This window comes from Typopeltis vanoorti, chromosome 5 (assembly GCF_054136105.1).
Source record: "Typopeltis vanoorti isolate ZY-2024b chromosome 5, IOZ_Tvanoo_1.0, whole genome shotgun sequence".
Taxonomy (NCBI): Eukaryota; Metazoa; Arthropoda; class Arachnida; order Uropygi; family Thelyphonidae; genus Typopeltis; species Typopeltis vanoorti.
Window position 1 is genome coordinate 138,111,120 of NC_143553.1, and position 26,350 is coordinate 138,137,469.

At 33.7% G+C, this 26,350-nt stretch overlaps 1 protein-coding gene across 2 annotated transcripts in view; it reads right to left on the reverse strand.

Annotated features, from left to right (window-relative positions):
• Positions 1 to 26,350, reverse strand: part of LOC150106864 (tRNA (guanine(10)-N(2))-methyltransferase TRMT11) — a 203,618-nt gene that overhangs the window by 112,507 nt on the left and 64,761 nt on the right. For both annotated transcript variants that reach the window (XM_090392774.1, XM_090392773.1), the window contains exon 6: positions 15,590 to 15,727. In XM_090392774.1, the coding sequence (XP_090248900.1) occupies positions 15,590 to 15,727 (138 nt within the window). The remainder of the gene's footprint in view (positions 1 to 15,589; positions 15,728 to 26,350) is intronic.

A 26,350-nucleotide genomic window follows, 5' to 3' on the forward strand; every position in this document is an offset into this window, starting at 1 on the left:
TTTGGAAAATGAACATTTAGTTAGGTTTACTTTGCATTGCAGCTCTTCTACTGCCTTTTTTTTTTCTTTCATCTCCCAGTGGATATGCTTTGTCAAATGCATTGTGTTTATTTAAAAAATGTCTTTCTATAGTTGATTTTTTATTGTCTGAAAGCTTTTCATGGCATATTAAACACATTGGAAATCCTGCTGTATTTGCTACAAATGCATAGGTTTCGGTCCATTCACTTTTAAACTCCAGATTTTCTTGTTCTATCTTTCTCTTCTTTGTTGACATTTTAAATACTATAAAAATATTTTTATTTTTGTTAATATTTAATGTTACAATATTCACGTTACCTAACACAATCACCAGTAAATGAAAGCATTGTAATGTCCACTACAAAACCTTTACTTATTTTTAACAACGTGAGCAGATTTACAGACCACACCTGCACTATATGCAAAGTGCGTTCAGACAGGCAAGCACTACCGTAGCACTACATGTGCTAGCCTAGTGTGACGTATTTGGTTTAATAAATTAAAACAGCATAAAACATAACTTAAGTTTAATTATTGTATTGCAAGTGTTATGTTTCTCATCATATTCATAAAATAATTAACACAGTCCATTGTAATAATTCTTACTACCGCATCATGAATCAAATCAGGAAGATTATTTCTTTCCATTCCTGAAGACAAACCTCTCTCACATAAAATTTTATCTTCAAAAAAATGTTTCCTATGAAATTAAGCATGTACGAATATGGTGAAAGTAATTTTAATTGGCATGAATAATTAAAACAAATATTTGAACAAATCAGTGGGTTTATGAATTCTTGCATTATCCATGATAATCCAAGACGAATGTAAAGAAGGATTATCACGTATGATTAAAGAGTTCAAACATGAAAGTATTAAATTTTTCAGCATCATATGTACTATTTTCAATTGTAAAATGTCCTTGATTAAATATAAAATGTCCTTAATTCATTGCAAATGCTATATTTAGGGTTTTTAGTTTCTAATTTAATAAATAACATTCATTTTGCATTATTCAAAAATAGATCGTTTAATAACGAAAAGAGCTGTATGCGGCTCCAGAACCCCAGGTTGCCGACCACTGTCTTAAGTTGTTTATATTCCTGCCTCCTATGCTGACTCCTTTAAATTCTTCTAATTGCTGGAAGATATTTTCGGTATAGAGGTTAAACAATATAGGAGAAAGAACACAGCCTTGTCTGACACCCTTCGATACTGGGAATTCGTCTGAGATTTCTCCTGAGATTTTTATTGAGGCAGTTTGTTCCAATATAGACTTATCAGTGATCTGGTATCTTTACCATCTACTCCTAAATTTCTGATGCATTTGATTAGTTGTTCATGTTGTATATTGTCAAAGGCCTTTGTGTAGTCAATAAAACATAAATAGACTTCTTTCTGCTTCTCCAGATATCTTTCTATAATAGTTCTAATGTTGAAGAGTCCTCTAGTTCCTTTATTTTCCTGGAAACCAGACTGTGTTTCATTAATTTCCATGTTGATTTTATGTTTATTTCTTTCTAGGATGATATATAACATAACTTTTGCTATCTGACTGATTGTTCTGTATTCTTCACATTTGATTGTCTTTGTCTTTTAGGTATTAGAATGTCGAGTGCTTAAATTCTTTTGGCAGGTGTCCAGTTTCATATATTTTGTTACATATGTCAGTCAGTAATCTTATAGCCTTATCATCTAAAGCCTTTAGATATTCTGCCATAATTCCATCCATTCCTTGAGCTTTTCCTGGTTTCAGTTTCCTAATAGAATTTGTTACTTTCACTTATACTATACCCTGAGAATAATACTGGTATTCCAACAGCTAAACATCTTCCATGTGGTACCCACTTAGACTGGAATACTTGGAAAAGCCTCAACAGACTTCGAACAACAGGACGCTGCAAACAAAACCTCATCAAATGGGGCTACCTCACTGGACCAGATAACTGTGGGTGTGGGACAACCCAGTCCTTGGAACACCTGCTTGCTTGTCCCTTTTTTTCAATCACCTTGCACAAAAGAGGACCTTATATCCTGCACAGAAAGAACAATTGATTGTGCAAGATACTGGAGGAACATCTGACAATATGTATTGTATATAACTTATGTATAGCTTCTTTTTTCATATTTTACTTATTATTTCCTGTATAACTCATCTATCAAATTTAAGCTGTTCTCATTTGTAATCTATCCTAATTTGTTGTAAATAATGTTGTACCACTTACTTACTACTGTACCACTTGTGTTTCGATACGAAATAAATAAATTTCTGGATGATCATCATCAACTACTTTTTCACATTTCAGGTTTTCTATGGCTTTATCTATCTCATGTATTGATATGTACTCCTGAATGAATTCCTCATGAATATTTTCTACCACTGTTGTAACACTTAATTTCAATTAGCAATCTTCAAAAGTGATAGGGGAAAAAAAAAATTAGTCCACCCACAGTACAAAATGTACTACAGGTTTATAACCACCTTTAGTGGATTGAAACTACACAAAACTAGAATATCTTTAGTTTTCTTGTCACCTTTATCTCACCACCCTCTCATACAATTCACTCCATGTTCCTTTTATTTTCTATGAAAAAAATTACTTTGAATTCTCTTCGTTACTACTTTCTTTTGCAGCTTCCAGGGTTGGCTCCCTTGTACTTCTACTCATTTTACCATCTAATTCCTTTTAAAATATTCCATCCTCAATATCTGAGTTTTTTTTTTTTTTTTCAATAGCTTCCAGAACAATTTGATATTTATCTTCTATATTCTTACCAAATTCTTTCCATGATTCTTTTTAAACAGATTAGTTCTTTCCTATATTTTTCTCTGTATTATCTCAAAGCACTCATCAACTTACTTCTTAATTTTCAATATGCTTTCTTCTTTTCCATGATGGTCGCTTGAAAAACTTTCTGAGTCCACGGTGTTCTGATTTTTACATCCTTCTACATAGCTTTACTGATAGTTCTCTGGCTGAATCTATCAATGTTTTCTTCAGAGTCTGCAAATGAATCTCCAAGGTGTGGTTCTTATTTACAAACTCTTCAATTTTTTCTTGAATAATATTTGTGTATTTGAGTCTACAGTTGACCTCTGAAGGCTGTTTGTCTTCAATTATTTTTTAAAACTTCTTGCACACTTTTCAATATAATATTCAATTTTATCTTTCTCAAAACTAAATGATGATTGCTTCCTATTTCAAATCCCTTATACATTCTTATTTCCTGAAGTGTTAAGATATCATTCTCTGTAATAATACTGTTAATAAGTCTTTTCTTATTTCTTGTGTCTTCTCTCCATATGGATTTGTGCCCATCTTTATGTTGGAACATGGAATTAATGATGAGCAGTCCATGTTCTGAACATAAATCCAGCAGGTACTTACCATTATTATTAGCTGTGCTGCGTTTTTTTAAAAATTTTCTGAAAACATTTCGAAATGTCTGGTATTAATTTCCTACTCTGCTGTTTAGATCTCAAAAAAGAACCAACTTTTCATTTGTGTGTGCGTGTCAGCTATGTTCTTTAATGATTCAAAATATCCCTCTGCTTCTTCTTAGTAGAACCTTCTCGTAGAAAGGCTTAAACGTTGGTTATACATGCTTACTAAATAACTTAAGGAAATTACAACGTGCAATAGAATATACATTAAATTAAACTTTAATATATTTCCAATATTTTGGCAACGTGACGTTGCCATCTTCAAAGGAATTTACAATAAAGACACGTGCATGCAGGCACTAAACACAGTAAATGAGAAACGAAGCGAGGAAGCTATGGTTTTCCTAAAAGTCCTTGGTCCCAACGGCCAAGATGGCTCTAGTGGGCTATGTAGGTATTCTTGGCCGTTGGGCTGAAGGTCTCCTGATGTAAGCCTCCAATTTGGGGCAGTCTCATGCAACCAAATTTGTTGAGGTTTGGCATGTTTCTTAGGGCTGAGGCTGATTCCATGAATAGTCTTTCAAATTTGAATTTGCTACAGTGTATTATTGTGGCTTTCTTCCACCGTATTCTGTGGTGTGTATCCAGAGCATGGTCTGCAAGACCAGAGCGGTTGTACTGGTATCACCAGTACAGCCACTCGGGTCTTGCAGACCATGCTCTGGATACACACCACAATAATACACTGTAGCAAGTTCAAATTTGAAAGACTATTCATGGAATCAGCCTCAGCTCTAAGAAACATGCCAAACCTCAACAAATTTGGTTGCATGAGACTGCCCCAAATTTGGGAGGCTTACATCAGAAGACTGTGTTTTTATTGTAAGTTCCTTTGAAGATGGCAATGTGACGTTGCCGAAATATTGGAAATATATTAAAGTTTAATTTAATGTATATTCTATTGAATGTTGTAATTTCCTTAAGTTATTTGGTTAGTAGAACCTTCCATGGGACTAGAGGCACAAATAAGTCAATATTGACCAATTTTCTATTCTGATGTTTGCCTGGATTTTTTTTAGATACTTTTATTCACTACTTCACTTTCTTACATTTCTCCCTGTATTCTTTTAGAGCACATGCTGACTTACTTGCTAGGAACTTTTGAAACACTTTTTATTCTTAAGGATTACCTCTTTATACTGAGTATACAAGTCCTGACTTTTCTAACTAGACAACTTCTTCCACTGAATCAGTGTTTTCTTCAGAGTTTGCTACTGAGTCTCCAAGATGTGGTTCTTGTTTTCCAACGCTTTTGTTTCTTCTGGAATAATATTTGTGTATTTATTATTGCTATTATTATTATTCCGCACTTCCACGATGGCATAAGACTCATAATGGGAACTCTGTCTTGCACAACAAAGTCTATTATACTACACTTAAAATTCATTCCTTGCTCCTATTCTCCATGAAAAAAATTACTTTGAACTCTCTTAGTTACTACTTCCAGGGTTGGCTCTTTTGTCCTTGTTCCTTCTACTCATTTTGCCATATGGAAAATCTGTTCAGTGTTAATCTAGGAAACAACTTTCAACAACCTAAATGTCTCAATCATATCCCATCTGCTTCATCTTCTATCTGCCAAACTCTACTGTTTGCATGCCTTCTGACTATACCCATAACCAACAGTGTACAGTTCTGATATCATTTTTTATTATCTGCTTCTGCATCCTCTCCAACAAGGTTACTTCATTCCCTTCAAATCCCAGTGAATGGATCGGAGTACAGTAATCCAGATGTGATTAGAGCTGATAAGATCATTGCCCCAAGAAGAACTAGCCCATGCAAAATTTAGCAGATGTTTCTAGATAATGAAAATCTTTATGTATATATATATATTATTTTTTGGAGGGAGGGATTTACAATTCTTATGAAGGAAAAACCCACCTCAGTTTTTTTGCTAGCACACATTCCTGGGTATAGTAGACCAATACAGTAACTTAACCTAACCTGGGACTGAAAATCAAATGCAGTTCAAGTGGTAATTCTCATGCAGTTTCACCCATTTTATTCACCCAAATAAGAAAAATGTAGAGCAAAATTTTTGTAATGGAGCAATTACTGTTTTTTTCACTGCTGATCAACTTCCTCCTCAAGACTCCAACAATTTTTGGAATCACCTTCACTACCTTTATGATATGCCTTCTGAACATGAAATTTCTATCTACAATCTCCCACGGGGCTTGCGACTTGCAGGCACGGGCATGGCTAACCCGGGGTCCCAGAGCTAAGTATGATCTATTTCAAAACTTTTGGTCATACTTTTCTCTAACTCTTCCACTTCCTTCCTCTACCCTCATACTAACATTCTTCTTAATGAGGATTCTTTACTTAAAACTTTCTGTCTGTCTCTTTTCTTGCTTACTAACCCCAGGAGGAAGTCCTCCATTCTCCCTGAAGCTATTAGAGTACTCGAGGGCTAGGGGTTTTTCCTCCTCTTTCAACTAATCACTAATAGTTATAGTAGTGAGCAGCAGCGCTACTTGTATTAACCTCCTGTAGCATACATGTTACAATACTGCAATGTGGAAGGCAAGGGGGAAACCACCACATTACATTTCCAAGTAAAAGCAGCAATGGAAGTTAAAAATGAAATCAAGATTGGCAATGGAGCCTTCACTGAAGGAGTCATGCCCGGCAGGAGAAGTAACCAGGCTTCTAAGGTCGACAGTCAACGACATCCTGGTACTTATTCAAAAATCAAGACAAGAAATAAGCTGAATATTGGAACATGGAATGCAAGAACACTGCTAGAACCAGGTAAAATAGAAAATGTGAAAAAAGAAATGGAAAGACTTGAAATAGACATTCTGGGCATTAGTTAGACAAGATGGGAGGGACAGGGTGATTTCTGGAGTGGAGAATTTGGATAATATATTCAGGACAAAAGAAGGGCGAGTCAGGTGTTGCAATAATGCTTCATAAAAAAGTTGGAAAGTTAATCACTACAACAATTAACTATAGTGACAGAATCATGGTGATAAGCATTCAAAATGAACCAGTAAACCTCAATATTATAATGGTCTACATGCCAACATCACAACATAGCGATGAAGAAATAGAAGAAATTTATGAACAAACAGAAGAAATCTGGAGCAGCTTTAAAGACAGAGACAATACAATAATAATGAGAGATTGGAATACTATAGTGGAAGAAGAGAGAAATGATAATGTTTCAGGAAGATTTGGTCTTGGACGTAGGAATGAAAGAGGAAAGCAATTAATAGAAGTTTTGTATACAAAAAACAGTTAGTTATAGCAAATACACTATTTCAAGTTCCAAAAAAGAAGAAGATACACCTAGAAAGTGCCTGGGGATTCAAATAGATTATATATTGGTCAAGAAAAGATACAAAAACCAAATAAAAAATTGCAAAAGCTATCCAGGTGCCAACATTAGTAGTGACCATAACCTTGTCTTAATGAAAACAGAACTGAAACATAGGAAACAAATCCAAAGATACAAACCAATAAGATGGAACCTTGAAAAATTAAAGAGTAAAAAAAGTAAAGAGAGGATACCAAGAGGCAACTGATCATTCCAGAAAACATAAATAGTCAGAATAATATTGAAAACCAATGGAATATGATTAAAGAGTTAATTACAAGTTCATCAAATCAATTATTGAAAATGCAGAAAAAGAAAAAAGAAAACATTGGATAACAGATGAAATACTTGGCCTTATGGATGAAAGAAGAAAATATAAAAATGCTGTTAAAGAAGAAGATGTGGCCAAATACAAATGTCTTAAAAATCAAATTACAAGAAAATGTAGACAAGCCAAAAAAGAATACTTGGAAGAACAGTGTAATAACATAGATGAATTATTTAAAAAAGAAAACATAGAGAAAGCCTATAAAGAAATTAACAAACTGACTTTCAAATTTAATAAGAAAAGCAAAAACAATGCCATCAAAGATGAAAATGGAAAATTACTAATAGAATCTGAGGCTATATTAATGGAATGGAAGAATTATTTTGAAAATCTCTATAATGGCGATGAACTTGATGTTGATATCAGCATAGAAAATCAAAATGAAGAAAATCTAGGCCCCCCCCAATAATGCGAGAAGAATTTGATAAAGCACTGTCTGAAATGAGTAAGGGAAAAAGTCCAGGTGTAGACAATATTCCTATAGAACTGCTACAAAATCTAGGTGATGAGACAAAAAACCTTACTCTATCAATTAATAACCCAAATCTATGATAGAGGAGAAATATCAAAGGAGTTTATGAAATCAACCATAATACCAATACCAAAAAAGAATAATGCAAACAAATGCAGCCAATTTAGGCTTTAATCCCACATGTTAGCAAAATTCTGCTAAAAATTATTCAAAATAGAATTTATTCAAAAATAGATTGTCTATTGGATGAAGACCAATTTGGATTCAGAAAGAATAAAGGAACAAGAGAGGCAATACTCTGTTTAAGAACAATAATAAAGAGAAGATTAGACCTTAGTCAAAATACTTACATTTGCTTCCTTGATTTAGAGAAAGCGTTTGATAAAGTAAACCAGCAAATACTCCTAAATTGTCTAACTAATATCGGCATAGATTTGAGGGATAGGAAAATAATTTATCAAATTTACAAAAATCAAAATGGACGGATTAAAATCAATGATAAGGAGTGGAGTAAGACAAGGATGTATACTTTCACCACTTTTATTTAATTTATATATTGAAAAGGCCATTCAGGAAACTAAAGATAAAATAAATAGTGGCATAAAGATAAATGGTGAGCAAGTCATGTGTATAAGATTTGCTGATGACATAGCCCTTGTAGCAGAAAACAGAAGAACGTTAAAAACAATGCTAGAATTACTAAATAATAACCTTGAAAAACATAAAATGAAAATCAACACAGATAAGACTAAAATCATTGTTACAGGCAAAATCCCTATCAATACAGAGCATATAGACATCAGCGGGGAACAAATAAAACAAGTGAAAAGCTTTAAATATTTAGGAAGCCAATTAACAGAAGATGGCAGAACAAGAGAAGACATAAGATCCAGAATAAACAATGCAAAAGCCCAATTCTCTAAGATGAAAAGCATTTTAACAGGAAACCTCAACCTACAATTGAAAAAAAAAATTAGTAAAGACAGTGATATGGAGCATTGCACTGTATGGATGTGAAACCTGGATTCTAAGCAGAGAAGATGTAAGAAGATTGGAGGCTTTTGAAATGTGGAGCTGGCGCTGCATGAACAAAATAAAATGGACAGAAAAAAAAATCAAAACAACAAGTCCTGAGAGAGATAAAAGAAACAAGAACTCTAATTAAATCGATCAAAATTAGAAGGGATAGGTGGTTTGGACATATACTTCGACATGGACTTGTGAAAAGAATAACTGAAGGCAAAATAGAGGGGGAAAAGAAGAAGAGGCAGACCAAGGAAAAGCTTTCTTGACCAAGTCAAAGACAGCACAGGTTTGAGGAGTTACCAGGAGGTTAAGAAGAAAGCCAATGACAGAGCGGAATGGAGGAAATTGCTGCTGAGCTACCAGTCCCAAGACTGATGCAACTGATGATGAATCATCCCACAATTCCTTGCTTTCTCCACTTCTTCCAGTATAACTTCATATTCCACTAAATAAATATGAAGCAACCATCTATGAATCTCAAATTTCAAAACCTTACATTTAGCTGTATTAAACTGACATCATCCCAATTGATTTGCCCATTTTCCAGTTTATTCATATCCTCTTGAAGAGTCACAATATCAGAACTATCATTCATAATCTTCCAAAGCTTCACATCATTTGCAAAACACTGCATATCTAAATCTACACTTTATGTCAATGATACTGTCAGTGGATTATGTAACAATATTGTTACACAAGTTCAGTATTGGGTCCATTACTGTTGTCTTTATGTCAATGACATTGTTACATGGATTGAACGGTAATGGATCCAATACTGAACCTGTGGAGTGCTACCTGTAACCTTTCCACTCCCTGATACTCCCTCCCCCTCTCCACGACTTTGCTATCTATCACAAAAGCCACGAACCTAACCACCAATTCACTTACCTGATATCCAAACTTATATGTTACAACTTGAATACCAAGTTGTCATCTGCAGTTCCTGTTTGTCCATAGTAATCCATTTACTTTAACTTCACTCAAGGTACATAATCAGTCATTGCTGTCAATAATTTTTTTTAAGTATCTGAAGTATCTGCCATGAACTACTGATCCCCCTTTCCTTCAAATTCTTTCATTAATTGTAATGCTCCAAACTTTTTCTAAGTCTATTATAGTTACCTTCCTTTCAATTCATCATAAATTCCTTCTGCTCTGATATACATGATACTTCTGCATGTCTTTTCAAATTCCAAGTCAGGACTACATAGTCACACTCAGCCACTGGGGGAAAGTATGACATCTCACACACAATCAGATTCTCAGAAGCCATGATGAAGTTCAAAACTCTTGATCCACATGTTCTCTCCACCACATGCTGCTTAGATATCTGTCCCTCAAAAAAGTCCAAAAATCCAGTTCACTATTTATTCTGCTTCCTCTATTCGATCATCTGTATGATCGGATAGAGGAAGCATTGCATTTGACAAACTAATTTGTTTAAACATTTAATGCTTATCACCGTCTATGTTTCCTGGTTTATAGCAACATCCGACTAAATATCTTGTCCTATCCATTTCTGCCTCACACCATACACTCTCAAAGCAATTTATGTCATTTTTCCTCTGATCCTCTACCTTAAGAAGGCACAATTCATCTCTTACCATAAGTATCATTCCACCACTCCATTTACATTTGTTTATCCTGCTGAAATATGCCATACTTTTCAATTTCTATCCCTGTCAGGATACTCTCTTTTGTCAAGTTTCATTGATACCAAGGATCTTTAAAGAGACTGAGTCAATCACTGGCATCAATGTATTCCTATCCTTCCTAATGCTCCTTGCATTTGTATAAAAGAAAAACCAATGCAGTGTCAGTATTCACATAACTATTTCTTACTCTTTGCAGATTTCACTCAGCTGACACAGAAGGATGCTGAGATTTACGGAAAGTGTTGCTTTTTGGGCAATAACTTTAGATTCACTGCCTTAGCACACTTATTGCCCAAAAAGCAACACTTTCCGTAAATGTCAGCATCCTTCTGTTCAAATGCAATCTTTCTCTTACATACAGCTCCTGTGTGTGTGTGTGTGTTCTGTTTTGTCAATGAAAACATGAGCTTCCAACAGCAAAAAAACTGCAAATTCCAAATGAGACAGGCTAACTTACATTCTGCTAAAAATCCTTCACATATATTGTTCCTCAAGTCTTGATAGAATTGGAACAGAAGTCATTACAACAAAACAGGGCAGATGTTGCATCTCCTCCCCCTCACTTTGGACTAGCTGTGACTGTAAGCTAAGTAGTGCTGCAAGTCACCTACAGCTCATATTACAAGAATCATTAAAGCCCAGATTCAACTTGCTGAAATTCAGTTACAGAATGAATATTAATGACTCACCATATTCATTTGACAGATGTATTCCACTGCACACAAAAGATTTTGAAATTAAAAGCTTCAAATCCAATTAGTGAAAGAATCAGTGCACTTTAGCATGTGTTTGTGTACCAGTACTTCACAAAACTGAGAAAGAGTGAAGCAATTTCCAAGGCTTCACAACTATCTTTTTAATAGAAAGACACTAACATATAATTGATTATGGTGATGTGTCCATGATCGAAGTCCCCCCCATAATAAATAAACCTAGTTCTCATTCAGCTAATTTGAAGATGCATGTCATCTACATCTCCCATTGCACTCTTTCACTTTACATAAACCAAACCTCAACTGTAATCATTGTCTCTGTCTTTGTATCAGTTCAAATTTAAAAAAAATCATAACAAGATAGTTTAAGTGGAATGTTGCCTGGTTAAAAAGTGTCTCTCTCTCTCTCTCTCTCTCTCTCTCTCTCTGCTGTTTTCTATAGAGAACCAGGGTGAACAGTGAAAAGTAAATTACTAGAACAAACCATTATTGGGATTGAAGATAGCACAATCAATGGAAAAGAAATCAAACTGGTAGAAAAATCACAAAACTACTAATCTTTCATGACTGGTATTACTGACATGAAGAAGACTAAAACATGTGAGATCATGAAAAATAATAATACAAGATGTCACATTCAAGCAACAGTGATCAGGAAAAGGAACGAGTATATATAAAATGCAACATTCAACTAGAAGACAATCTTGAAGGGCAGGCAATTTGAAGCAGGGTGATATAGGTAGGTAGGTAGACATTACAAAGATGAAATGGATTTCCATCAATGAAATGTAAACCTATACTACATTTAGTACAGTGAATCTGCTAAGAGATTTCTGTATTATTTATTTATTTTAATTTCACTTATTTGGTGACAGTGATCATGTGGTACTGATTTGGAAAGTGGATAAGTTTGTGAATGTTCCATTCAGAAAAGGTCACATGCTAAACTACAAAGCAGGAAATTATGACCACCTGAGGAGCATGCTAGGTTCTGTGTCATGGTATCAGTTGTTGGATGGGAAGGATATTGACAGTGTGTGGGAAGTGTTTAAAAAAATACTTAAATGATGCAATATCAGAATGTGTCCCTAAAAAAAAAGACCAATTTAATTGAAAGCACATGATATTATGTACAATATCAGCTGCAGGAGAATAGTTCATTCTGCATTAACAGATATTCAAAATAAATTACAATAAATTGATTTAGTTAATTACTTTTAAATTATAAACAATATTTAATTACAATTATGGAACACATTAATAGTGAGTATTGGTTAATATAACTCCCCAAAACTGAGAAAGTTTTAGGCAATCATTTTTGTTCAGATTCAGGTTGTGAATGTGTGCTTCACAGCTTTCTTTGTAGAGCCTTTCTAGAAGTACACTACAATACAAAATGATTATTTTCTGCCATGAAAAATTTTTAGATTATTATTACTATTATATGGTATCTCCATGGAGTCTGGAGACTCATCATGGGAGACCCAAGATAACTCACATGAACACAGAAAAATCTGGGAAAGTCTAATCAAGATTACTCTATTAATTTTTTTTTTTCAATCATGTCTCTACTTCAAAATATTCCGTTTCATACTTAGTGATATAACATCACGTGGCTTGTTCTATTTTAAACGATCTATTGTTAGTATTCTAGCTTGTATTTTTTAAAACTGTTCTTGTAATATCACTGAGGATGGTCTGCTATTTCCAGACCAAAATATTTGGTTAATTAAATATCTTTCTTGTGTTTACGTGCATATATCATTCAGAAAACTCTTTCTTCCTATTTAGGATGAGCATAGTGTTATAATATTATGATTATATATTTATTGTCTTTTTATTTCTATTAACTTAACTATATACCTTTTTTGTCATACAATCTCCTCTTTTATATACTTCTTTATGTGTGCCTAACTCGACTCTACCTAGGAATGATTCCTTTTCGGATACTGGCAAATTTATATTTTTTTGCTGCGCCAGCCAGTATCCTATAACATGAGTTTGTTCAGGGAATATTACTAGATTGATTGGCATTCACTCTAACACACACACTAAATAGATATCGGTACTAATTGCAATCATGGCCAATGATCTATCACTTAAACATATTCATCAAAATCCCTCCCGCTATGGTTCTAATTTTTTATAAGTGGTAATTTGATATCTCGAATTCAGGCATGAGTTAGCTATATGCAACAAAACATGTTTATTGGAACTAATGACAATTACAACAAAAATTGGATTAAAATACTAAGACTTCCAAATCTCTTACTAGGTTAATATCTCATGCTAAGCTAGTTACACAATGCTAAATTAATCAAAATGCACTCAGATCACAATGCTAATCACACAAAACAATAGAACTAAATGACGATATTACTCTGAATCAATTCTCTTATGCATGCTACTCTTAAAGACATTTTATACAACTTGTTACTATCTGGTAAAGTTCATCCACAAAATACAAATACACATATAATTTCAGTCACATGCAACTATATAGATTCATTCCTGACTTTTCTTTGTTCAACAGAATTTTTGCGGTCTCAAATTACGAATTCTTATCAGAGTCCATTATGGATTGTCCGCATAACTTAATCTCTATCTCTTTCAAAACATATACAGGGTGTTCGGGATAAATTTGACAGTTTCGTAAGGAAAAAGAAAATCTTCTTTGTATCTATTAAATTTAATGAATTGACAAAAAAACATTACAGGCAGAGTTAATTACAATACTATCAACAAGATTTACTCAAAATAACCACCATTAGCATCGATCACAGCTTCAATTCTGCTTCGGAACCTCGAACAAGCTGATGCTACAGTCTCCCTGGGAAGGGCCGCAAAAACTGTTTTAATTTTATCCATTAACTGGGCTTTTGTATTACTGGAAGTGCGATTGGTGTCTTTTTCAACTGCGCCCCATACAAAATAATCCATGGGGTTAAGGTCTGGGGAGTTTGGAGGCCAAACATTTGGACTGGTGAAGTCGTAGAAATTTTCAGACAACCATTTTTGACTTTTCCCAGAGGTGTGGCAAGGGGCCGAATCCTGCTGCCATACATACGGCCTACCATTGGCTACCCTTGTTATCCAGGGCTTGACTACAGTTAGCAACTCCACGAACAAAGCCCGAATTCCAATGCATGGGTTCTTCAACACCTGTTCCTGCAGATTTGCGAGGAATTCTGCTGTACGAACGCAATCAGATCGTCTGCTAGGGATCTTTCTTCTTGCTATATCCTCGTAGTCACCATTGCAAGTCTCTAGTTCATGCCTGATTGTTTTTACTGTATTCAGGGAGCATTGGGCAGCAGTCGTAATATCCTTATTTTGATGGCGGGCACGAATCATCATGATACAAGTTATTCTCTTCCATGATTCAGGTGGGTTCCAGCTATCCATCCTTTCTGACATCTTGTATATGAATGAAGAAGGGTCCAAACTTTTAAATGAAGAGAAGTGTGTGTTAATACATGTAACTTACGGAAAAATATAATTAATTATAAATATGTCAAATTTATCCCGAACACCCTGTAGTAAAGGTCTTTACATTACCCAGTTCTTTCCGAAGGTCTGTTAACTGCCCTGTGTTGTTCAGGTCATCCTTCGATCGATTGTTTTTCTGCGCCTGGCTTATGGCTGTGTCGTCCCTTCTACATTTTTCCGGACTCAAACTTATTACTGCCTCGACTGAGGGTTATCTCCACTCCTTTTTGAATGGGGGGATCCAGCAACTAGCACATTTTTTGCATAGGCCGATGATTCGCATGCAGCTCGTCTTGGGAAGATCTTGCTCAGCATACTCAGAAAGACTGCCCGCTGTCTGGCATCATAGGACCCAGGCTTGTCCTTTCTCCGTCCACTGGTCAGGAATCCTCGAGGTGAAATCAGGAACAAAAAGCCTCGCAATATCGCACGTATTGACTTATATTCTCTCCCTCCTTTTTCGCATGACCCTTTATTTTTATGCCCTCAAGATGATCCTCAGTTTCCTTACTGCCGTTAGGTGCTGTCTTCTAGGTAAGCACACTTGCATCATCTTCCGCATATGCAGTACCCCGCAGCGTTATGGCCGCCACGTGCGCTTCAGGCGCGACCTTTGCACTAGTGCTCTTTACTGTCTGTTGATTTACGAAGTTTTAGACAGCTTAATAAGACAAAATTTAACTACTATTTCCCTTTTACAAAAATGATCATTAATCTGATAATTCTCCAGTTTAGTTTTCGACTGCAAATATTTCTGATACAATTCATATATTATTACACAATTTCCTATACAACAAATCAGAACTTTCTGCTGGTGAGAGGGTATTATCTAAGTTAGCTAGAATTCTCATGTTAGATTCTGAATGAATAATTTCTTAAAATTCGCCCATTCAGGATCTAACAATAGTGAATACAGATGTTTTTTGAAACTGAAGTGTTTACAATAACCTATGCACGAACAAGTTATGTTTATGACTACAAACTGCTTGAGAACCCATGATCTAACAAATCATCAAGATAAATATTTCTAAAACCTACCGTGACTGATTTTAACTATACAAAATCAGAATAAAAAGCATGTTTAAAAATTAATTTTCTTATTTATGTTATTTTACCCAACATCCAAAGAAAACTTGAAATGGCTTTTCAGGCACCATGCTGGGCTTAGTTCCATAGTATTCTATAAGGTGAAAACTGAACTTGGGATTATCCAGCTGAACAGTTCCTTGTAAATGAAATATATTTAGCAGTTCCTGAAAATTTTGTACCAAAAGTTCAAATGGCATAATAAAAAAATCAACAAATTTAACATATATGTTAAAACATATTAAAATCAATGTTTCTTTAAATTCAACCTGTGAGAAATTGAGGAAGGGGAAAAAATAAAGTTCTACCACTCAAAGTACTGTAACATAAGAATTTTACAGCTATCTATTAAACACTAAGTATTCATATATGCAAGTATTATACCTAGAACATAAATGACACACACAGTTCTTAGAGTAATTCATCATTAATAAATGAAATGTTAAATATGTTGTACTGATTAATATTTACATATCACTTAAATTTATAAAAGAAATAATTATTTCTTTTTAAATAATTAAGTAGTATATGGTGGAGTGGTCTAGGAGAATGAGGGTGCCTAGTGGAGCACCTCAAGGCTCTGTAATAGGGCAACTACTCTTTAATTTGTATATCGATGACATAGGGAATGATTTAAGGGGGGGGGTATTAGTTGTTTGCGGATCGTGCAAAACTGAGAAGGGGAATAGTTGATAAAGTTGATGTGCAGGATGATTGAAATAAACCAATATTGTGTACAAAAGATAATGGTTGTCAATTTAATGTAGAAAAAATTAAATAATGTGCATCACATTGAAGGTACTGATTACAAGAAATTGATGAGGCTAAGAATTTGGAGGTAATGATGGACAGAGAATTCAAGTTCAGAGGGCATACTGTAAAAGGTGGCAAAATAGCTCAAAGGATTACTTGGATGTTAACAAATACACAAACAAGTAAAGATCGGATGGCTATTCTCACTTTATAAGGCTATGATTCAGCTGCATCTTGACTACTGTGCACAGATTTGGTCACCTAGGTTTCTTGGGGGAACAGGGGTTGGTGGAGAGGATTCAGATGAGTGACCAAGCTGGTGACTTGCTCATATGATATAAACTTATGTTACTAAAGAATTCTATAAGACTGACACAAAAGAAAATTTTCAATATATGACAAAAAGCAAGAGAACTAGGGGTCACCCCTGGAAGTTGTGTAAGAGTGTGGTTAGTAAGCATGTGGATTAGAATTTTTTGCTTGGAGGGTGGTGAATAAGTGGAATGGATTGCTAGAACTAGTTGTACGTGCTCTGAAGAGTTTAAGGAGAGATATGATAGGTATTGTGTGTATCAAAGTTAGTGTGGGTCTCCTGTGATGAGTCTTCTGACTCCACGGAGATACCCATTTAATTAATTATTATTTAACAATAATAATTAATTAAAGAATGACTTTTGTGAAACTTTTTATTTAACATACTTTTTTTTCTGTAACTATTTAATATTAGATATGCCCATAAGACCAAAAATTAAACATTTTTGGTCTTATGGGCAAACACTTTAATGGCAAAACCAAGCACACATAAGACAAGGATTTATTACTACTGGCAGTTTGTATATATATTCTGAGGCATGACGACTTTGGATATATCCAACACCTTGAAACCTAAAACATGGTACTGCTACATGATACTTTAGCACTTTGATCCTATGCCTTGATATGGAATCTCAGTGGAATCCATCCTAAAATTAAATTAATCTCTTAAATCAACAACTGCAACAATAAGTACATCTTTTTTCTGGATACACTTATTATTAAGCAAATAGGGTTTATACAAAAACTGACTTTTGAAAAAAAAACAGTTTTCGAATTTTTCCAATATATATATATATAATTAAAACAGTAAAAAATATTTATACTTATTTTAAAATTTTTCAGTTTATTTAATATTTATGGAACTAAAAATATATAACAAAATAAAATATACTCCATACAAAACCAAATTAAAAAAAAACTAAAATAACTAAAATCCGTATGAAATATAAATTATAAATTTTTATTTCATTTTCTTCAGGAAATATGATTTCAAAAAACATAAAATGTCCACTGAACGATTACTTAATCTTGCTCTTATTCTAGATAATACAAAACTGCCTGAAACAGAAAATACTCTCTCACTGGCTACTGAACTTGATTCTATCATTTGCAGGGTATCAAATAATAAATCTAAATTCTTTGTTCTTTTATTGGTTGCCTCAAATACTGAAAATTCAGCCTTCAGTGTCTTCATATTTCATATTATTTCTTCAGGTTCCTCAAGAAACTTAACCTATGAAATGATTTTTCCATGGCCTCTTTTAGAGTATTGCCCTGATTAATATAATCTGTTTCCATACAAGAATTTGGATATATTCTAGATAATATTTTTCCAGATAACTTAATAATATCAAGTTTTGAAGCTAGTGGAAATACACTAGATTTCTTTGTTGAAATGTTTTGTGGATTTTGCAAATATAGCAAAAGGGTTACCAATCCAACTTGTCTTCTTTCTTGAATTCTTATTTCTAAAGCAGTTAATAATTTTGAACTAATATCAGTCTTTACATTTTTTTAGTTCATTTAACAGAAATTCAAATATGTCTTCACTTGATGATAAATTGACATCTTGCCACCCTAAGGCCTCAGCTGCTAGACGTACTGGTCCCAACACTTTAAGAAGCTCCATGATTTTAGGATATTGAGCTTCATTCCACATATGAGAAGCACCAATATCATTCAAAGCTAAAACAACACATTCTTTTAATGTTATAAATCTTTTAATCATGGCCTCTAAACTATTCCATCTCATTTGGCAGTCAAGAATCAGACTTAATTCCTTTCCTTTTTCTTGTTTTACATAATTCGGAAGGATGCTATCTCTTATGGGAGATTTTCTAAAAAATTTGCAAATTTTTCTAATTTGAGAAATTGATTGTTTGTAATTGTCAGACAACATAGGGAATCCACAGTCGTTATCTAGATCAAGAGAATTTAAAAAATTCTCGCCATAGTCATCTTCACACACTCTACGTCATCTTCCGATTTCTCACTTGTAACATACACATTGGTTTCAGCAATTTACTTTTATATAACACATCAGTAACCACTAAGTATATGGCTTGTGAATAGCATAGTTGATTAATTACAGGTGATAATTGGCCAAATATTTTTGTAACAGCGGCACCATCGTTTGTCACTGCAACTGTCAGTTGCTAGATCCAAGTTAAAAATTTGTAGCCTCTCAAAAACTAATTCTAATGTTTTCTTAACATTGCAAGAACTAGCTATTGGAACTAAGCTTAAATTGAAATCTTCTGCAAAATGATGTACGTTGATATTCAAATATCTGCTATCTCTTTTGCTAGTTCATGCATTTTAAAGTTAAAGAAATATTTTTCCCATTCTTCTTAATGCAATTCAATTCATTTATAGTTTCACGTTTGGCAGTGTCATAAAACGTATGAATGAGATACATTACTCGAGAGCTGTTTTTAGGTAATAATTTTCCCCATTATTGCAATGACTCTCGTATGTACAAGCTTGTTGTAATGCTATTAATGGACAATCCATCCATTACAGCAAGTTTTGCTATAATTTCTTCATGAAGAAATTAAGAAAGAAAGAAATTAAGAAGAAACACCTGGACCCTCTTCCTGCCCACAAAAATTAATAAATTTTTGTGGGCAGGAAGATGCATTGACAGATGTCTTTTCCAACCTTTTTGAAATTATCCCAAACCTCCAACTTATTTGCAGCATTCATTTTGGTCTAAAAATCAAATGAGATATTTTAAATATTTTTATCAATGACATTAATATTTAATAATGAAAGAATGTTATATTATTAGAATAGACATTAATAAATTTATTGATGTTGTTTTTGTTTTCACTAACTAAAACTAAAATAAGAATAATAACAAGCTATAACATAAACTTCCTATTCCTGCTTGTGATCAAACTCAAGTGAACAGAGCTGTCATGGCACATTGTGTGCTGCATAGTATGGGTAGTATGCAAGACTAAACTGGTCTGGTCTGGTGGTGTGCATGTCAGCAACACAGCTGATGTCATCGGTCAGTCTGTGTGCTGCAGGTGCCACATAGAATGGCATAATGGAATGCGTTTGTGGATTTGCATGTCAAACATTTGCCTGATTCATGAAGATTAGTTTTACTACAATATGCTTGTGCCCAAGGTGATTTAAAGTCAAAATGTTAACATTTTTAATTAAATAATTTTTACATATTAATTCTAATATCTTAAACCGGTTTTTAAACCCGATTTTTAAAAATGACAAACCCTATAAGCAAATATTTACATTACAGCTCCTATCAACATCTCAAAAAAAAAAAAAAAAAAAATAAATAATAAAAAAAAAAAAAAATAATAATAATAATAATAATAATATAGCCAAAAAATAAATCAACAGGATTCTCTGGATCTGTTTCTCATAAAGAAGCACCTTAAAATGATACCATAATAGGATTACTAGTAAAAATGTCTCAACAAATTACTGTGGTTTTATTGCATTACTATACATCAAAGGTACCTCTGAAAAAATAAAGAATATGCTGACCACTAAAATAAAACCTTAGCACTATTTTCATGACACCCATAAAATATTCTTTGCTACACCACACCTGATCAAGGACTGCTATGACTCACTCTCAAACTTTGAAAGCAAAGGATCCCTTGAGAATGAACAAACAGAATTTCCCCAATTAATAAATGTTATTAGCTTATATCTTAAAAGAAAGAACAGTTTATATCTGTCAATGCATCTTTCAAAAGCTTTCATTAATTTAATGGCTTGACTAGCTGAAATGAATAGCAATTCTGTTGACAGGCTGACAGATGGGTCATAGTTCAAATTCTGCTGTGGCATGGATGTTTGTGAATGTTTTTAGGTAATGGTAAATGATTTTCATTAGCAAGTGTGAAACCTAAAGTTTAATATCTGGTCTGTATTATATCTGACAACATCCATTCAAAAAATAAACTAGCAAAAAGAATTTTAATATAGGAACTAGAGGAAGAAAAAGAATATCATGGTTTGACAACATCAAGACGTGGACAGGAAAGAGCAGTGCACAACTGCTCAGATTAGCACAAGAGCGCAGTTTGTTCGCCAAGATGGTCGCTGACCTTCGATAGAAGATAGCACAATAAGAAGAAGAATATATAATCTGAAGGTAACACAGTTGACCATTACTACAGCAAACATATTATAAAAACCTCACTAAAACTAAATCCATGATAAAACCCCACTCATTATAACAAACTACCAAAAAGGTATGGCAAAGTTCCATTACCAGTCAATGCTTATCCCCCCCCCCATCCCAACCCAATTCTAACGTTTTTTTGAGCAATGTTTAAATTCGTCCTTGAAATGAAAAGCATGATGATCAAAAAACATGAAGAGAAAGAAAGATATTTATATTATATATTCTACAGCAGTTTAAATCTCTATTTACATAAAATTACTTAAATATAAACATTTTTTTGCTTGGTCATAAAGTAAATTATACTTGCAAGAAATTATATTTTTATTTAATCCTTTACCCAACTGCAAGCAAACAACATCTGCATGTGAAGTATCTTCATCACTAAACTACTTGTATATGGAGGCTGTTGTCATCACATAACTTGCCTTAGTATTCCATGGACATGTATGTTGCTATGCATTACGAGTGTGAAGTCAACAGCTTCAATATACAAGCAGCCTAGTCATGAAGATACTTCAAGCACCAACTTTATTAGCTTACACTTGGGTAAAGGATTAAACAAGAATATTCTTCTTCTCCTCTTCCATTCTCAAGATGGACTGAGTCTCTCATGGATAAGAGCCTTCCACTGTTCTCTGTCCACAGCAAACTTTTTCATATGCCAATAGTTTTGCAAGTCCAAGTCCCCTGGGTAGAAGACCCAGGGTAAGACCAAAAGTGCCCTCAAATATCAGATGAGGAAGTCTGTCCAGTTACATTTGCACAATGTGACCAAACAAATGGCGTTGATGCTTTTTAAATGTGTTAAGAATTGCTGAGTTAGGAATATTCAAATTTTGCAGCACACTTGTATATTAGTCTTATGTTCTGTCTAATGAGTTCGTTTATTTTTCTGAAATAAAACATTTCATTTCAATAGCTAACCATTTCCTCTCTGTTGGTAGTATTATACTTTCATATAATTTTATTTGTAGAGTTTTAATTTTGTTGTTTTTCCAAATTTTATTAAGTTCATTTCTCACTGACTGCTAAAGAAGAATATAATCTTGGATAATTTATAAATTCATTGATTGCACTTCCTGTCCATCTTTTCAAGAACAAAGGATTTGTACTGAAAAAATGCCGAATTCCTATTACAAAATGAATTATTATTATTTTCCAAGCAGATGGCATTTCATTCTAATTAGTTTCTAAAAGATTAAAATAAAGATTAAAAAAATTTTTTTTCTCCATGATGGCACTGATAGGAATGTAATAGATGAATGAATGGCATACTATGCCTAAATAAAAACAGTCAACTCATTTTATCCAAAATTATTGTTAACTTGATACCAATTACTGTAGTTACTCAATTATAACTCGCCCTTGTGTATATCTCGTACCCCTGATTTTACTTTATGAAAAAAGAAATGAAAAAGTTTTGCATATACCTCACACATGAAAAAAGTTTAAAACTTTAAGAAACAGATAATCAATGTTGTTATTGAAGTTTCAGATAATTTGGAATTTGGTTGAAGAAAATCAGCATATCAACTCAACAATTGTTGGCTCACCTTTGTTGTTGAGTTGTGTGATCTTTTGTTAATACTACCAATCACATGCATAGAAATAGAAGCAACAAGAGGAAATGTGGAAGTGAGAGCATCGACTTCTACTAGATCTTGAATTGCACAAGGTGGAGTGGTGAATGAGGTGAGGTTTAGGTTCTACAACGAGTGGATGGCAGCTGGCAGCTATGACCTGACTCCAGCAGGAAAGATTAAGAGACCATCACTAGAACTGTTGTGCAACTGGATTTTGAGAGCTTGAGACATAATTTCACCAGAAATAATTGGCAATAGTTTTTTAAAAACTGACATCTCTAATGCTCTGGATGGGAGCAAAGATGACTATATGGGTAGATGACTGTTTGTTTTAATTTAATTACAGAAGCATTGTTGCTGAAGATTCAAATACACATGATGAAGGTGAGAGGCCAATCGTGAAAATAATGTTTATAATTAAAATTTAAATGCATTTATTGTATAAATAATGTGAGCAATTATAAATTATAATGAATAAGATTTAATTATAAATGTTGATTTAGTTTTTCCTGAAAAACTAGCTTCCGAAAATCCTCGCATATATCTTGAACCACGATTTTTTAACTTTAATTTTGGGGAAAAAAGTGTGAGTTATATTCAAGTAAATACAGTATATATGCACAGATTAGATACAGATACAAGAATAAAAAATAATAATTTTATTATTACAAATATTATGACCTAAAATTAACAGGCCATCATCAGTGCTTCAGCATAATTACAAGGTGAAGCTAGAACAAAGAAGAACATTAATTCATTTTTTAGATAGCTGGGCCCCATGACAGAGTGCCACCTTACAGTTAAAAATAAAATTAGATTGCAATTAAAATAATTTGCTTTGAAATATAATAAAATAACAAAAACCATATAAATAAAATGACTGAATGATATGGCAGTATGGGGGAATGAAGAAGAGAAGCATGCTACTGCTAGCCATTCATGAGGATGAGGCTCTCCCAAATCATGGCAACAGGTAGACAATCATTCTGATTTAGGTTTGGGCAGTTTAAAAGTGCTTCAGAACTCTCTTTAAATAACTACTCATACCAGCACCAATTAAAAAGGCATGTATTGGACCAGGGAATATTACGGTTGGTGTCCACACTAACTCAACAGCCTACACCCATGCATCAAATTCACCATGGAAAAAGAAAAGGTGGGAAAATTAACTATCCTGGACATCCTCTTTTCTCATCTCACCTGCAATACTTACAACATCCGTTCACCATAAACCTACCTTCACAGGTACATTCAACAAGATTCAGTCCATCATGCTTCTCAAAAAATAGAAATCAAATCATTGTTCAATAGAGCGCAATATCTATTCCAATCCAAGGGATCTCCAACAAAAACTAGACATCATCCAAAGCATCATACTACAGAATGGCTTCATTTCAAGAAAGTTTAAATGCATTCTGAACACTTACAAGCACATCTCAAAGAACCCTGAACCTGTACAGTGAGTTCCGATTCCATGCACCGTGAGCATCTCAGAGGTAATTGCAAAAATCTCGAAAAGATACAGTTTAGTCCATATACATTCTTCTCTATCAGAAAAATCTTCTCCTGATTACCATCCACAAAAGATAAACAGTCCCCAACCTCCCTGGTTTACTAGGTTAACACGATTATGTCTGTTTGTACTTTGGAGAAACAGGATGTTCAGTCGTATGACTATAAGATTATCAATCTTATAGCAACAACAATAAACCTGAAAAATCTGGCCTTGCACAGCATGGAGTAGACACTAACCATAATATCCTCTGGTCTAGTACTTTTCTTTTAATTTAGGGCCAGTTTAAGTTTGAGAGGTTATTTAAAGAGAGTGCTGAAGCACTTTTACATTACCCAAATTTAAACTGAAACAATAGTCTATCCATTGCCAAGATTTGGGAGAGTCTCATCATGGTTAATAATAATGTGCTATCCTTCCTCTTTCTTCCACCCTTTTACAAAAACAAAATGTCATATCATTCATTTGTTTATATTTTTGTTAATTTATTGTGCTTTCAATAACTAAAAAAACTATGAAACTAAAATTAAAGTTATTTTAATTTTAGTTTCATATTTAATTGCAATCTAATTTTATATTTTAATCATCTGTATGGTAACACTCTGGCATGTGGCTCAGCTTTGTAAAAAAAAGGATTAACATTCTTTGTTCTAGCTTCACCTTGTTATTATGCTAATACACTGATCATGGCCTGTTAATTTCAGGCTGAAATATTTGCAATAATAAAATTATATTATTCTTATGAATACATGAATATGTGTGTCTAGCAATTGTTATTGTCGATTGTCAATTATATTCCAGTATATGCATTTGTAAAATTCCTCATTTATATATTAAGAAATTCTGCTTTCAGATACATGTTTTCAATTAATTAGCCAAATTTTTTAATTTTTATCTCCAATTTTGATTCTGTAGTTTTGTTTATCACTGGCTATTGTTGTTGCTGCTGCTGCTATTTTTGCATTTTGTTTCTTTTTAATGTTTATTTCTGCACCTCAGAATCCTCATCTTATTTTTGAATTTTATGTTTTCATTTATACATATTCCCTTTTCCCTTCAGAACACCTGGGCTGCACTTTAGAATTATGTTCAACTGTCCTTAGCAAAATGGCCTCACCTACTCCCGTATACGGGAATAAAAAGGCGTCAGCTATTTTCTGATTTTTTTTTGTCCTTAACACAAATGTACACAAGAATAGTATTAATGACAAGAAATATTAAACAGGATTAGATTCAATCTAAAAATGACACACTAACATCAGTGAATTATAACTCATTTAAAAGATAGAACGAACAACAAAATTTACATTCATGGTTCAAGCTGTGCATGCTAGAAAATATGTTATATTATTATTATTATGACATTTTTCTTGAAGAGCTGGAAGTTGTCATTGCAAAACAAATTATGAAGAATGCTGTTCCAGAAGGGACAGAGGTATATGTAATAAATGAGGAAGAAGAGAAGCATGCTTGGTGTGATTGTACTTGTACTTGAAAAGAGGTTGAGCAGCTGCTGTTCTTGTTTCAATAGGCCCAACAGAAAGTGGAAAAATGATGTTTGCCAATTCACTGGAGTAGTAGCCACAAAAGTATCTGTAAAAGGGGACACAGAGTTGAAAGAGGTGTACACCAGCTGAAGTGAGTTTGTGAGAGAGCAGTCATCTATGGGTCAACTGCTCTCCTCTGGAGAGAATCAAGAATTTTTCAAGAAGCTTCAGGTGCACCACCCCAAATGTGTGGGCTGTATTCTGAGGATGGCAGATTAGGGATTGGTATAGGATTAGTAACTGGATGGGTGTAAAATAGCAATGTGAGCAGGAAAGAATGCCTTGTTTTTATAGGCTGAGGAAGCTACTGATATGACATACTAGGAGAGGCTGGCAGTAAATATTAATCTAAGGAGACAGTGAGAGATCTGATCTATCTACCTTATACTTGGGGTAATGGAAAATAAGCTGGGATCTCTTTTGCAAGAGAAAAGGCAGGACTGTGTTTTGGTAGCAATGAAGGTGACCCAATCCTTGCTCCACTGCAGGATGGTAAAGCATTGGTTGTAGATGGGAGATGAATTTCATTAAATCCTACTTACTGAATGACTAAAGTGGCTTGAAAAATTTCCATGAAGGTAAAAAATAAAAATAACAAAAATCAATAAAATGGAGGAAAAAAATCCTTAATCCATCTACAGTACGAATGTATTATAAGTTCACAAATCAATGTATCGTGGGTGGGAGCCACATTAAAAAATGATCATGAAGCTTGGAATATCTGGGGACCACATATTCTAATTGTAATATTTTCTAATTGTAATAATATTCAAATTCTAATATCTCATTGTACTATTGTCAGCAAGCTGACAATAGTACAATGAGTGGTGGAGACTGAGAGCAGGTCATTTAGGAGAAAGTGGGTAAGTAATAGAACCCGAGGTATCCTGCATTGGTGGCAAAGCCCAGAG